This window comes from Gymnoscopelus microlampas (genome assembly GCF_963454915.1).
Source record: "Gymnoscopelus microlampas genome assembly, chromosome: 4".
Classification (NCBI taxonomy): Eukaryota; Metazoa; Chordata; class Actinopteri; order Myctophiformes; family Myctophidae; genus Gymnoscopelus; species Gymnoscopelus microlampas.
Window position 1 is genome coordinate 6,845,593 of NC_139941.1, and position 15,662 is coordinate 6,861,254.

The following is a 15,662-nucleotide window of genomic DNA, read 5'->3' on the forward strand; positions in this document are numbered from 1 at the left end:
GTACGGCGAGATCACCGCACCTTTCGGCATTTATCAATATATCCTGACGTGGGCTTTATCCTACGGTAGGCTGAAATCTCACGTCTGGTCGAGACCAGTTGTTGACGTTGGCTGCACCCGTTTATTCCATCCTAGACCTGCGGAGCAAGCATTGTTTGACTGAGAGGCATCTGGACACATAATCCACTCATAAATGTATATCTACACTAATAAATAATCGCTGTGAAAATATATCATTTTATAAACTAATTTAAACAAACTTCTTTAACAGTCATTCGGTTAAGCTTGCAGATCTGTATGGCTGCATTGGCTATTTGAAAATAGCAGATCTACAAGCTCACAACAGGTCGCATCGCAACGCGTTGTGAGCTTGTAGATCTGCTATTTTCAGCGCAGCAGCGCTTCTACGAGAGAATTGGCTAGGGTCCAATGTCAAGTTAATACGTGCAATAAAGTGATATATCTCAATAACCATACATCTTTAGAATCCGCCTTTTGGATATGTTGTACAACTCGCTAAGGCGCACACGAGGATGTCTTGTTTGTCACGGTACGACACTCCTAAGTTGACCTTCTATACTTTTGGAAGGCTCATAGAGTCTTAAACCTTAAGACCATACCAAAGGACAAAGTCAAAAAAAAAAAGTGCCGTAACGGGACAAACAAGACATCCATGCGTGCGTCTCAGCCAGTTCTACAACATATCCAAAAAGTGGACCCTAAGTCCTTATCTTATTCGAGATATTGAGCAAGATAGCGAAGCCGTAACCATAGCCAATTAAAGGATAATTAAATCATGATTTGATATCAGGGTTTGATCATCTCGACTTTTGGCATTATTTTACGTGTAGATTTAGGAAAAAAATATATCGGGGAAATCACGGGCCTGGAACACCCTAAAACCAACCAGGAAGTGGCCTTTTGAGGCACTTCCTGTTTTCCGAGAAAAATAAAACGTAAATATTTGGAATCAGTGTCATCATATTTGTCTAAAACCAGAGTCTCGAAGAAAAATATAATTTCTAAAATTTTAGCAAGAGTTGACCTTTGCAGTCTTTTCGCTGAACTTTGAGCTTTATCAGTGTCAAAAAAAATCAGGGCTGGTGCCAAAATATCCGGCTTACTCTCAATATGGATGGAGAGAAGTTTTAGATTTTTAAAAAATATCTGGAGCGATTAGTTCCAGATTTTGTGCTAACTTTTGTGACAAAAGTCAACGTCCAATCTTTTTGGTGAGCTTTTGTATTTCCCTAGGTCCTAGAAAATCGAGACCTATTCCATTCAATTCAGCGTCCTTTTCTGAGTCAGAAAAAGTGTTTTTAAATTTAAAAATAAAATATTTTTAAAAAATGTGAGAAAAGATAAACTTTGAACTATTTCAAAAATCTATAACTTCCCTATTAAACAATACTAGACTATTGTGTAACCTACCATTCGACTCAAAATGATCTAAATTTGAGGGTGGAAGGGTCAAAATAAAATAATAATAATAATAATATGTTTGTGAAAAAAGCTTCCAAGTTTATGAAATTTTAAGGCTTGTTTAAACCACTTTATAAGGGTCATACAAAATCGAGACCTAGCCTATTCGATTCAGCGTCCTCTTTTGAGTCTGAAAACATGTTTTTTAATTTAAAAAAAATATTTTTGAAAAATGTGAGAAAAGCTTAACTTTGAACTATTTCAAAAATCTATAACTTCTTATTGCAGATCAGCTATTTTCTTTTTTTTCTTCAACCATTTTTTTAATATAGTTTGTTGATTACTTTTGATGCAGTATTTTTTTTTTTTTTTAGGTATTAAAAGGGTTAGGCCTACTTAAATTGTCACTTCACTGTCACTGCCACCTACAGATCCCCCCCAATCAGGTGGGGATCCCCTGGGGGTCCCGACCCACAGGTTGAGAACCTGACCAGACCTACAGTGCGACATTACGTCATTACGTCACGCAGCTGTTCAAGGCGGAGCTTATCAGTTTTGAACCGGCCGGTCGGGTTCAGCCAGAGAAACTAACCGTCGGCTAAGAGAACATTTATTTACAAACCAGTTGCTTCCGTGCTTCTACTCTACTAGATAACAGGTAAGATGAATTACTTTATGGAATTAAAGTGTGTTATCCAACTTGTTAGTATCGTAAACGTCGTGCATTTGTCGTGTATTAGCTATGGATCACACGACGCTCGTCCGTCACGAGCGTCACGGCCGAACTTCAACCAGTTTTTTGCACTTTCTCCATTTACAACCTGTACATCTGCATAAACGTTCAGATTTTAAATATAAAGTGCTCAATCGATGGTCACGGATGTTACAAGTCTACTCGGGCACTCGGCAATACCCGTATCGTCTGTATTGTTCAATAAAAAGCATTTTAATTCGATCGATGGCCATTTTCTCCGTATTTCTGTACGCTTTCAACTACTTGACCCTATCGGTTGGGAGGAGTACTGCACTCTGTTACATTATAACTCTATGACAAAATGGCCACCGATCGGATTAAAATGCTTTTTTTTTAACAATCCGGAATATACGGGTACTTACACCGACCCGAAGTGGATTGTAACATCCGTGGCCATGGGGTAAGCACTTTATATTTGAAATCTGAACGTTAATGTAGATGTAGGGCATTACATGGAGAACGTGCAAACACCAGGTTGAAGTTTCGTCATGACTGTCATAATACAGGGGGTTACAGACTCACGCATGCCCAAACATCACTGATCTACAAGCTCACAGCGACGCATTGTGAGCTTTCAAATCAGTTTTTTTGGGGCGTGCAACACAGTCTTAGACATGGCATTAGCATATTAATTTCCATGTGGTGCATGATGTCATTGTTTATTTCAGGTATAAATCAGACCACATCAGTGAGAGCTAATGTTGGCCTCATTTGTTTTGACTGTAATTCATTATTATTATTATTATTATTATTATTATTATTACATCTATGAATTTTGTTTTGAACCTACAGTACAAAGTAAAATCATTTAATTTAGGGAAAGAGAGTACAAATGTACCAATGGAATGAATGGATCCTTAAGACCAGGGGTCTTCAACGTTTTCAGGCCATGGACCCCCTAGCTGAGAGAGAGATGAGGCAGGGACCCCCTCTATATTGTATAAAATTGTGTTTCAGATTCAACTTTTTTTGTTTACTTGGTGTGCTCTTTTTCCCTCTTTGCCAAAAATAGCTGATCTACAAGCTTGCAGCGTGAGGCGTTGTGAGCTTGTAGATCTGCTATTTTTGGCTAAAGTTCTCCTCACAAAAGGGATGCTAAGGTTCAATTGGTTAAGGTAAAATAAATAATCATATCACACAAAGATTTGGCGGACCCCCTGTAGTAATTCTGAGGACCCCCTTGGGGTCCCGGACCCCCTGTTGAAGACCCCTGCTTAAGACAGTTAAATTAACATATAATCATATCACACAAAGATTTGGTGGACCCCCTGTAGTAATTCTGACCCCTTGTAGTTATTCTGAGGACCCCCTGTTGAAGACCCCTGCTTAAGACAGTTAAATTAACACTGAGTTTAGTCTGCACACTTTTACTGTTTTTTTCTAATCTGTTTTAAAGCATTGCAAATACGGAGACTATATGGAGGTCATGTTTTAGTTTAACAGTCTATTGTTATGTGGAAAGCAACAGACAAACACTGTTAACATGCAAACCATATATGTCAAATTATCTTTAGGTGAAGTTCTCACAGCTACACAATGGATGCTGAGCATTGAGGTCGGTCGTTGTGGCTCCACAGATCAACTTCCTGGCTGGAATGGCAGTTTTCCAGTTATTACAACTTTGGTGTACCAGGAGGAGCACGCCTGTTACACACTGGAATTCATTCAAAGGTAACTTTCTGCTTGAAGTAGAACCATCATGTGTAACTCAAAAGATGTGCTCTCTTGTAGAACAGCTGTGAGTGCACCTTTTCCATATGTGTTTTGTGATTTCAGATGTTTCGTTGGGATCAACCCATTGGCGCAATTTGGTGGTGGCACCAAACAACAAAGCTGCTCAGCCAGAAAAGTGGGTTTGTCCTCCTGTCTCCTCCCTCCTGAAGCAATTGATGGACTTCGATTGGCTTTGAGTGTAAGTTATGTGCAAAACATTTGGACCATTCTCTTCCCCACTATATGAATGACATTGTCATGGTCATATTTTAGTAGAGTTTTATTACTTAATTAGTTTTTTTTAGATCTCTATCTCAGGCTCTGATTTTAGGAGTTGTTCAGAAGTAAAGAAGTGGTCAGAACACTGTCTTAAGTTACATTTTATTTATCTATTTGTAAGAACGTTTCGATTAGCTGACCTTCATTAGGTAGTTAAGCAAATAAATCTTAAGTAATTGAATATGGTGTGCAGGACCACTTATTTTCTTCTCTACGTTGGCTGTCATCTCCTGTGTAACTGCATGTCCTTTGTAAGTAGGTGTGCAAAAGGACTTTACCTATTAGGTGTTGTTCAGAAAAGGGAAAGTCAACTAATGTAAGAAGAAAGGATCACAGGGCAGTTTCTGGATTGCCCCTCACCTCCCCAGACCTGCCATCTTCTAACTGTCCACACACCTTTCCTCATCACCTGTCTCACATGACAACTGTCCCCAATTCTCAGCCCTGTAGATACCTGACCTTCTCTGCTTGTCTTCCCACCTACACCTCATAATCAGCTTTCAATACTTATATTGTTCTTTTTTGTGCCCTTCCAGATTGTCATGTCACTGATTTCCAACCATGAGTTCCTCACCCCGGTGGATGCCTGCTGGTTTAGACATCCTGCCTGAATGGACTTTTGACATCTCCTTAACGGACTTGTTTGCCGTGTGAGTTTTATGCCTCAAGAGTTTTGGTTCCACGCCCTTTTTCTCTTTTTTTGTTTTGGTTTATTTTCAGATATTTTTTTCTAATGTTAGATTTCATGTCTCTCCAGCCTTCTGCTCAATGGTCTGCACCACAGCTAGCAAGCCCTAAGGCCATCACACCAGTCCATACCCAGAGCTTCTGTCCACAGATTCCTGACACGGTACAATGTTCTTTTCAATACTATGTAAGGTCTTTACTTAACCCATTTAGACCTGGGAACGATTCTACAAATGTCCTGACAGTTTTCTGAAAAAAAAATGTCCTGACAGTTTTCTGAAAAAACCCTGTTTCTATGTCAGTCATTCTCAAACATTTTTATGTCAAGGACCCCCAAGATTATATGTAATTGGCCGCCGACCACCATCTGAAAATATGTTGTTCCAGGGACCCCCCTGAAGCAAAGATGTCAGTTAAAAACGCTCTGAAAAAATATATCCAAAGATATACATTTTACATTTACAAAGCACTACATTTTCACGTTTTTTCAAAAAGTGCCGGGCTATGAGATTGTAGATCTGCTATTTTTCAATAGCTAAAGTATAACATAATGCTTAAAACACCAAAAGGAGTCCCGTACAAAATGGGTTAAAGATAAAAATGTCGTAAGTGTTGGTTAGTTAATCTACAATTGGCTGTAGATTTTCAATTTGACAGACTACAAACTACCGCTAATGTTATTTTGCTATGTCTCCAGCTTTATGATCCGTTTTCAAGTGGGGCTAGCCCTTGGGCCACACCGGTCTTTCCCCAGGCCCTCTGCCCAGCTCTTGACACGGTAAAATGTTCCATTTAATGTCTACATTTAAGTTGTGACTTTGTAACATTTCAGATATACTGTAAGTGTTGGTTCACTAGTAGTAAGAGACCACACCTTCTGCTCAAATTTAACAGTATCGCAGGGCAAAGCTGTGGATGAGAAGGTTTGTTGGGGAGGAGGGGGGAATTCATTTGAGTCAACTGATCTCGGGTGTATTTATACTGTGGTGAATGTTATGTGATGAACACAACACTCCATTGAACACAACTTCATTTAGTAAATGTATTTGTACTGATCTTTGACAGACTACAAACTAATGTCATTTTTCTGTCTCTCAGCCTTATGACCCATTTAACTATGGTCTACAGCCATGCCCTTCGGCCTCTACACAGGCCTGTCGACCTGTTGAAGAGGTATGTTTTCTTTAGATTGAATTTATTTGTGACTTGTATTACATTCCACATTGCTTTTGATTGGTCTATCTAAAATCCACAATGCATTGCATAAAGGCATAGCTATTTTTTAAAGATCTTTGACAGACTACAAACTAAGGTTACTTTTCTATGTCTCTGTAACCTTGTGATACCTTTTACCCCGATCTACAGCCATACCCTCCAGCCTCTTCTACACAGGCCTGCCGACCTGTTGATGAGGTATGTCTTTCTTAACCCATTTAGACCTACACGCTCGGAGCACAGCACTCGGTGCTGCGCTATGAGCTTGTATAGTAGCCTATAGTTTTGATGATTTTTGACCAAGTACAATTAAGGGCCTTTTCTCTTTTCTGCACAGCCGTATGCAGCTACATATATGGACTTGGATCAGTGGAACCAAGAAACACCCAGTGTACTGCAACCTCCATCTCCGTCCAGTGATGCTCCAGTAGAAGGTGTGGTTCCTCAGCTAAGTGTCAGCAGACTTGGCACTGTTGTCCTTCAAATTCAGGATTCATAGATGAGTTTTGCATTCTACTTTTTTTTTTTTTTTTACTTTTCTTTACAGTTTTTGACGTGCTTTCAATCTTTCCAGGTCAACCAAATCCATCGGACCAGAGCATACCAGAGGGTCAAGGGTGGCAGCCTTGCGACTCTTGTCGGTTTGAGGTGGAGAAGCTCCAGCTCCAGTTGAGGAGGATAACCACTGTGCTCTCCAGTATCAGTAAGTTTTATTGCCTGTAATGTTACAGTTTTCAGTTGTCTGCTAATTTATTTGTCTCACTTGAAACTTTACTTTATCCTGTACCTCTTTTGTGAGTTCTCTGACATGACTGGAAAACTTTGGTATCCCAAAATATCCCTACATTTTCTGTTTACTGAAGAGCAGGGGAGATCGACCCCTGCTACTGAACAAATACTCATCAATGACTGCTATCAGAATATACTGTAGAGCTATATAGAACAGTACTCAATCTTATTGTTTTACAAATACACTCAGTAGACTCAGATTTTTTTGTCTTTGTTCTAGGCTCTGAGCAACTAGACGCACTGAAGGGCTTTATCACCCTGGTGACCTAGAGTCTGGAGTGTCCAGTCTCGGGCAGCAGGAGCTATATCCAGGTATGGATGTTTACGTTTGCCATACATTTCACACTGAACCTGACGTTCTTGGTAGCGAGTGATCCGTGTTGTGAGCTGCAACTAGATAGTGAAGTTTTCAGAAGGTCACAGTTGTCTGTTTTCATGGTGCACTGAGCGCAGAAAGGGGTCAATGTAGCTGAGCCTTACAAGTGCAAAACTGATGTCTTAAAATGCAGTTGGTTAATTGCTCGCTCTCTATTCACAGGCTGTGGACAGTTGATTTCCTCTGTGCAGCTGGCAGCCATACACCAGCGTGCCAGGAAGGACTGCAAGAGGCTATTCCACGCGTTGTTCGAGGTGTTCTTCACCCATGAGGAGTGCCGCAATGCCGTCATATGCGGAAAGCATGGTGTCATCCCAGAGGGGAAGAACAAACTGGATGAGGCGAGGAGGGATGCACTGTTCAGTAAGTATTTGTCACACCACTAGTTCCTCAGAGTAGTGTTATAGATGGCCAGTCAGTGGAGTTGGTAACCACTTATAGATATCTTGGGACCATAATCGACAATCGTCTGAAATTCGATTCCAATACTGAAATTGTTTGCAAGAAAGGCCAGCAGTGCCTTTTCTGTTTAAGGAAGTTAGCCAGGTTTCAGGTAAACAAATCAATGATATAGAGCCTTCATTGAATCTGTCATATACTTTGCTGCTATTTGCTGGTATGATAATCTAGGTATTAGACAGAAAAATGCCCTTAAAGGAGAATTCCATACTAAAAGGCTTTCTTACCTTTCTTTGTAGTTGTTAAGTACACACCAAAGAGGTCCAGGTGTTATTTTGTGCAAAAGCTCCTTATTGGCCTTATTTCCCCTACCATGAGCCCTAAATGAATTGCATTGAATGGGGCTATGGGGTGTTGTGCTAATTCGCTTATTTCTTTTGCTCAAAATTATTATTATTTTTGTATATATCCTCTTTCCATAATGTAAATAATATCCCAAGCGGCACACTTTACTACTTATTTCGATGGAAATAAGCGAATTAGCACAACACCCCATAGCCCCATTCAATTCCCATTCAATGCAATTCATTGAGGGCCTACGGTAGGGGAAATAGGCAATAAGGAGTTTTTGCACAAAATAAACACCTGGACCTCTTTGGTGGGGACGTAACAACTACAAAGAAAGGTAAGAAAGCATTCTAGCATGGAATTCTCCTTTTAAGGGGGCTAAGAAGATTGTTGGGGGTATCTTGTGACAATATACACATGTCTGTCTTACTGTATTGTGTTTTAGGGCGTTTATTATCTGCTGTGAAAGGCCCAGCTTGGGACATATAAATATACTTGATCCTTGACAAATCTTGGTTTTGTAAATTATATTCTCAATTTATGATGTCACCAATACATTATCATTGGGCAATTTGGCTGCCTTTGTGCAGTAAAAAAAATGCATGTTCCAACATGTTGCGCTGGTGGGACGTACAGTACACTCTGAACCAGGTTGGCCTCGTCTGTGGCTATGCTGTGCTCAGTCTGTAGAGTCATATAGTCTTTAAAATGTATATATTTAACCGGGGGAAACCCATGTTGACTGACTTGTGTCATGTCATCTTCTCTGTCTGCAGACTACGTCTTGCGGTGTTCCTCTCTGGCATCATGGACCAATGGTTTCAGTGAAGAGGGCTTGAAGAAAGCCATGACCAACAAGTGCCGAAGCCGTGCTGCAAAGGACTATGTACTCCCCAGTGTTTTTGGCAGCAGATTTTAGTTTTAGTCATTAGTCTCTTGAATAGTTTTCACTTAGTTTAGTCACCTGGAATGTTTTAGTGTTAGTCTAGTTTTAGTCAACTAAATGTCATAAGATTTTAGTCGACTAAATCTACAGTTGATTTAGTCGACTAAAAATGTATTTTGTCGGGCCTTGATGCCGTCGTAATGACTGTTTTTACACTTGCTGAAAATAGCCAATCTACAAGCTCACAACACGTTGCACCGCGACACGTGAGCTTGTAGATCTGCAATTTTCAGCATGCAACTAATTGTAAGATGACATATACTAGATCGCTTGTCCACTAGTCCCTTCCTAACATTTTAGTCTAGTTATTTGTTGACGAAATTGTCAGTATATTTAGTCATCATAGCTTTTATTTAGTTTCCATTTAGTTTGTCAGTGGAAAAAGGTAGAACATTTTTCGTCTTAGTTTTAGTCTCCCCACTCCCAGTATACCTAAGTTTCAACTTTTATGTAAATTGATGCCAATACATTTTTGTTTTTGTACATATAAATATATGTTAAAGCTGCCTGCTGTTTGTGGATACTTCAATAAATGTGTTTTTGCCACAATTAATGCTGTTTTTTAAATATTTATTAGCATGTTCACTCATTTATACCTCAATGAGAAATGGGAAATTAAATCTCAATTATTGCTAATGTATGTCTCAATGAGAAGCTAAAGAGACTTAACAAAGCCAATAGGGAGATCTCACCTATGCCTCATTTATCACTCAAATACAGCTCTTAATGTATCTCGCCTATGTCTCATGTATCTCTCAAATACAGCTTTTAATGTATCTCGCCCATGTCTCATTTATCTCCCAAATACAGCTCTTATTGTATCTTGTCTATTCCTCATCTATCTCTCAAATACAGCTCTAATGTATATACCGCTGTCTCCCCCTATGTCTCGCTTACGGATCCTAGTATTCAAGTTAGGAGCCATAAAATCCATAGGTGATCTTTAAGTGATCTTCAAATGAGAAATAAAAGCTGGTTGCTCAAGAGAAGCATCTGAGATTAAAATGAGAAGCAGATTTTTCCTCTGGGTTGCTGTTGCTGGTGAGGGTACCAAGATGGCACAGCGCCAGACAGCTGTACCCCTGAACTTGGGGTTACCTACCTGTCAAGCCCTTTTAATTAATGTATGAATTAATGTGTCGTTTAGAAGAGTCTGACAACTATTGTGATTTTAATCAACCCTGTGAAGAGGTTCTGATCGTTTTTTCCTCTTCCGTTTTGTTTTTATCTTATTTATTGGTGGTGTATTTCATCATCTGGTATGTGATATGGACCTTGAGTCTGAAATAATGATTGAATTGAATATCTCCACAGCTCTTTTTTTTTTTTTTTGATTAATCTGATTTTAGATTGACTCTTAAAGACACTTGTTTTATTTCTGCAAACATTAATTCACATTAATCACTTTAAAACGTATTTTGTGGGCATATCATTACAGGTGAAAACACAGGCAAAAACACATGAGTTTTTGCGATACATTGTGAGCTTGTAGATCTGCTAAATTTTTTTTGAACACACACTTAAGTGGTAACCTTTTTTGCCAAGAACACAAGGAGCAACAACAAGGATTCACTATACACTAGAGGTTTACTGGCAAGAAGCGTTACCACACATCTGAGATTGTGAAACAATATGGCAGCCTGTCGAGAGAAGACCACACAGGGCTTTATAGACTGTGGAGGTGGTGAGCTGATGGCAGGCAGGTGAGGGAGATGATGAGGGAACTGGTAACAGGTGTGCCAAGCTGGAAGCTGGAGCCATGCCTACGCCCACACACACACACACACACACACACACACACGCCCACTCACAAAGACACAGACACAAACACACAGAGAACACAAGGACACAGACAGAGACTGTGACAATAACATGCGAAGCATGTCTGTGAGAAAAAACATTCATTCATTCGCAATGTCATGGAGAAAAACTTCACTACCCACAATCCTATACCTCCACCTGTAGCCACCTAATGTGTAGCAGCGACATCTGTGATTGGTGGAGCTCGCGTTACTACAGTATGCGCAAATCTCCTTTCCCGGCGTTTCACCTAGGTGGGTTGTTTGCGTGGTTTTGAGGTTAGGGTTAGGCATAGTGTTTGTGAGGTTATATACCAATTATTTGTTTACCAACATTGAAAGTGGACGCACAGGTGACTGTTTCATGTAATCAATTCCCAACAGATCCCCAAACCTGTTGTCTTGGTTTTCAGTTCATTCAACCTCCTTTTGTGTGTTGGCTATTGAGGCGCGCCCTACCAAGTCATATATACTTCATCACGCAACAGTATTGCGTGCTTAGAGTAGCTGACATACAAGCTCACAACCGCGTCACGGATGCGACCGTTGTGAGCTTGGAGGTCTGCTATTCTCTGCGTGTTCTCTGCACGCGACATCTTTGCGGGACGGAGCATAAATTAGGCTTGACGGGCTGCAGCTGCGTGAGCCAAGCAGGTTCCGGTGCCATGATCAGAGGCTCCCTTCGTTTTATTTTATGACAGCCACTGGAGGAGGGGTTTGGGGGACAACTGCTTTAAATTGCTATTACTAGAAGCTCGGCCCGCTACGCGGGCCTCGCGTCGCGCCCAGTTAGGACCGGCCTCGGTCCCACATAAACGTGGCTAGTTGGGGCGCATCTAAGGGCCAGGTAGAAGCTACTTATAGCCCGCATGGGCATCGCAGTTAAGACCCACCTCGGCCCCACATAGAATTGGCTAGGTGGGGCCCACCTAAGGCCCAGGTAGAACACACCTATGTCCCACAAGGGCATCCCAGTTGGGACTGAAGTGGATCCCGCTGACATTGGCGACATGGGGTCCATATGGTTTAGCCCACCTTGAAACCATATGGGAAGTACGCTGGCGTGCTGGCTGGAATGCAAACGCTGCATCATACCTGTAGTGTGTAGTTTGATTTTGTGTGTGTAACAGACATACCTGCAGTGTGTAGAGCAATGTCCATATGAAAGTCAATGCCCAACAGAGTGTTTTTTTTTCTCCAGCAGAGTTTCTAGTGTCTCTATCTCTCTCTGGAAGAGGTTGCACATGAACTCTGCAGCCGCACTGAGGCGCTCCAACACAAACACTCTGACATTAAGCTGCTTCACACAACAAACATCAGCACCACGCTGCTGTGTGTCCAAAAGACCCAATATCTCCTCTCCCACCGACGTCATGTGTTCATTTATCGACAGCCGTACAGACTCCTTTTGACACATTTTACCTCGTTTATCCAGCTCTCACTGACTCTCCCCTAATACAGTGGTTCTCAACCTGTCGGTGGGGACCCCCCACAGGCCAATTTTAAATGGTAGCACTTGTTCCTCAACATAGTGTGAATGTGCGTGCAAAGTTGACCGCAATGGGACGCTGCATTCTGTAGATGTGAATGTTAGCCAATCGGGATGGAATATGAAAAATTAAACAGATCCGTCTTGATCACATGACTGTAGAGATCATGTGTACCGATTTGTGTTAAATTTAGATAAAATCGGAAGGAGTAATGTAAAGAAAGATGTTTTACATAAGTCGGCCTCCTGGTGGCGCTATAAAAGGTAGATGTGGAAAATGCAGGGCAATAGGTTTGTCCTTGACCTCTAGAGATTCACATACAAAGTTTTACACAGATTGGTGCAGTTATAGGTAAAACACAAATTGGGCTGTTATAGCGCCACCATGAGGCTGATTAGAAAAATATCCAGTGGAATTTCTTCCTCGGCTTTGTGGGAATGTGGGTGCGAAGTTGCACGGAAAGTGCATGCTGTGTGCATAATTTGAGGCATTTTGGTGAAAACGGAGCAGTTCTGCAAACTTTGGAAGCCATTTTTAGCCAGTCAGGATGGAATATGAGAAAACTGAAAGAGCCGTTTTTTTTAATGACTATAGAGATACTGTGTACCGATTTGCGTGATGTTTGGACAAAATATGTAGGAGTACTGTGAAAAAAATGTGTATTGCAAAAAGCGATGGTGGCACTATAACAGGGGCATGTGAAAAAAATGGGCCAGAGGTTCAGAATTGGCATCCAGGGAGTGTGTGTGCACAGTTTTGCTGGGATCAAGCCAACGATGCGGGAGATTAGCTAGCCACAGACGGACGGACGGACGGACAGGGGGTAAAAGAAACTCTGGCGCCATGCCTTTCGGCCTGGCGGAGAAAATAAAACAACGAAAGTAAAGGAAAAGACCATTACTGCAACAAAAGTAGTCAACAAACTATACTATAAAACATTGGCCAAATTGTCAAATAATGTAAGAAAGAGGCAAACATGTTGAAAATAGCCGATCTACAAGCTTACAACGCCTCTCAACGTGAGGCGTTTTGAGCTTGTAGATATGCTATTTTCACAATATTGACTTGTGGAACGGAGTCAAACAAAATGGGGGGGGGGGGGGCGCGGCCTGAAAAGGTTGTGAGCCACTGCCGTAGTTGGACTGAATTTATGTGAAATTACAACATTACCATAATGCAGCCTAAACGTGCGTTGCACGGGGCGGTCCTGCCATTACATTAGTAACTGGAGTTGTAGTGGAGCTACACAGTTCTCCACAAGCCACACAAGGCCGACAATATACACCATGTACAATGGACTAAGTGAGCAGCAATACTAACATTCGCCGCACGAACGTGCATTGTTGACAAAGTGATTGCACAGCCGCTGCAGGCATGACAGCGACGTTAGTGTTAGCTACATGCCAGCTATCACAGCTCCCTGTCCGTCGTTGCTGCGACTGAATGTGATGGCTACAGCAAGCTCTCTGCGATGCCATTGTCTGGAAACTGCTCCTGGCAATGACACGGCCAATGAGAGTGAGCGCTGTCGTTGTTGCTAAGATACGGTGGCGTCTCTGCCCCATTGCTTGTAGATCTCTCACCCATGATTGGCGTAGGCTGCGTTGCCAGGTCTGACTGTTTGTATAAGCGATATTGGGCTTATTTGGGTGCACTTTTGGGCTTGTTTCCATAGACCACGCCAGCGCTTATTTCTTTCCCGTGACCGATGTGGCAAAAAAGGTGCAAAACGAACCATCCGGAAGTAAATTGCGAGATGAAATATATAGCACTTTTTGATTATTAGAGAAGGAGACACATGTGAAGGTGGAAAATTAAATGTAGGAGATTATATAGTTTTTCATGAGCGATTTTTGTAGCAAGTTGTGAGAGAATTGGGCCACTCCTGTGGGCGGGGGGCTCAATAGAACCATTGGGATTTGAAAGGAGACGCTCTCTGTTTGAGTGGTGAGATTGTTTACACACAACAGAAACCAAGGATTATATATTTCAAGAGCGAGAGATCACAGTAAAGATCCTAAACATTCTTCCTCCACACTGGGAGAAAAACAGCATCTGAAAGTTTGATGGGATTCATTTTTACACGTGAGGCTGTGACCACTTTTACATTGCATCTTATGAGCGGTGGGGTTCATTTGGTGCCGGCCTGCGCGCGCATACTGGTTCTTATTAATGTGAGGCATAGTTTCTGTGAGGCTATAGTTATATGGTTATGGTTAGGGTTAAGATAGTGTTTGTGAGGTTAGGGTTAAGGTTAGGGTTAGGCACAGTGGCCCTCATTTATTAACGCAGCGTATAAACCGGTGTATATTTTTCCATATATTCGGCCGTACACCAACGTCGAAGTCACATTTATCAACGAATCCTACACAGCCAATCCGAGCGTACATTTGGTCCCAGCCTTGATAAATCTCACGTCTGAAAACGAGCGTCATTTAAATAACACGCCCTTAAATATTCTCGAAACACCCCGATTTTACGACATGAAGAACCAGAATACGACCAAAGAAAGAGTTTCGTTGGCTCGCCTCGCCTCGCTGCCTGTCAAGTCACACATGCACACACACACACACGCACGCACGCACGCACGCACGCACGCACGCACGCACGCACGCACGCACACATGCAAACGCCTCTCTCTCTCTCTCACACACACACATGCGCCCAACTGTGTCTTTCATAATCCGTTATGGTACAATTTTTGGCAGTCACATAGGCTTGTAGCCTACATGAATGACATATTATGATACCACTCACATCGCCATGAATGGAATACGTTTGTATATTTATTCACCCCATTACGAGCAGTGCGCGTTCGAGTTACACTAAAGCAGTCATGTAGGCTATATTCCCCATGAGACTCGGGCGGTCTGCACTGCAGACTGCAGTGATCCCGTGCCGCCACCCACGTTATAAGAGATTGGAGCGTCAGGTTTATATCCTTAACCCAGCCAGGTTGTAGCCTATATAACTCTCTATGACATAACTCCATACCATAGGAACTTACGTCCCTATACTGTAAGTTTGTAGACCTCACTGTCCATGAAAAGATGGTTGGGAGTCCAGACCGCGGGACTCCCGACCATAGAGTTAGCTCCAGACGCAAAAGCGGTCCTATATTTTGAAAATAGTAGATCTACAAGCTCACAATGCGTCGCTTGTGAGCTTGTAGATCTGCTATTTTCAATGCAGCCAGATCTGCAATCTTATCTGAATGACTGTTAAAGCAGTTTGTTTAAATTACTTTATAAAATGCTATATTTTCACAGGGATTATTTATTAGTGTAGATAAACATTTAGGAGTGGATTATGTGTCTAGATGCCTGTCAGACAGTCAGACAATGTTGCTCCGCAGGTCTAGAATGGAATAAACGGGCGCAGCTAAAGTCAACAACTGGTCCCGACCAGACGTGAAATTTTAGCCTACGGTAGGATGAAGCCCACG

At 41.7% G+C, this 15,662-nt stretch overlaps 1 protein-coding gene and 1 long non-coding RNA gene across 3 annotated transcripts in view; one reads left to right on the plus strand and one right to left on the minus strand.

Annotated features, from left to right (window-relative positions):
• Window positions 1-15,662, minus strand: part of LOC311044580 — a 132,188-nt gene that overhangs the window by 35,991 nt on the left and 80,535 nt on the right. The gene's annotated exons all lie outside the window — the stretch shown is intronic.
• On the plus strand, window positions 1,876-9,481 carry LOC311043831 (uncharacterized protein). 2 transcript variants are annotated; one of them, XM_084055203.1, is made up of 12 exons: window positions 1,876-2,080; window positions 3,691-3,847; window positions 3,953-4,088; window positions 4,705-4,818; window positions 4,926-5,633; window positions 5,954-6,028; window positions 6,221-6,268; window positions 6,408-6,504; window positions 6,645-6,773; window positions 7,080-7,171; window positions 7,398-7,598; window positions 8,759-9,481. In XM_084055203.1, the coding sequence occupies exons 5-8, from the start codon at window positions 5,530-5,532 to the stop codon at window positions 6,499-6,501; spliced, it is 321 nt and encodes a 106-aa protein (XP_083911329.1). In that variant the 5' UTR covers window positions 1,876-2,080; window positions 3,691-3,847; window positions 3,953-4,088; window positions 4,705-4,818; window positions 4,926-5,529; the 3' UTR covers window positions 6,502-6,504; window positions 6,645-6,773; window positions 7,080-7,171; window positions 7,398-7,598; window positions 8,759-9,481. The 2 variants fall into 2 exon arrangements, with proteins under 2 accessions (XP_083911329.1, XP_083911330.1); XM_084055204.1 differs by lacking the exons at window positions 1,876-2,080; window positions 3,691-3,847; window positions 3,953-4,088; window positions 4,705-4,818 and having other exon boundaries at window positions 5,126-6,028.

Excerpts from the sequence above, each read along its gene's own strand:
- LOC311043831 (XM_084055203.1), top strand. The coding sequence starts at position 5,530 with ATGTTATTTTGCTATGTCTCCAGCTTTATGATCCGTTTTCAAGTGGGG. Across the intron at positions 5,634-5,953 it reads TCTGCCCAGCTCTTGACACG|CCTTATGACCCATTTAACTA; the intron begins GTAAAATGTTCC and ends TCTGTCTCTCAG. Across the intron at positions 6,029-6,220 it reads CCTGTCGACCTGTTGAAGAG|CCATACCCTCCAGCCTCTTC; the intron begins GTATGTTTTCTT and ends CCCGATCTACAG.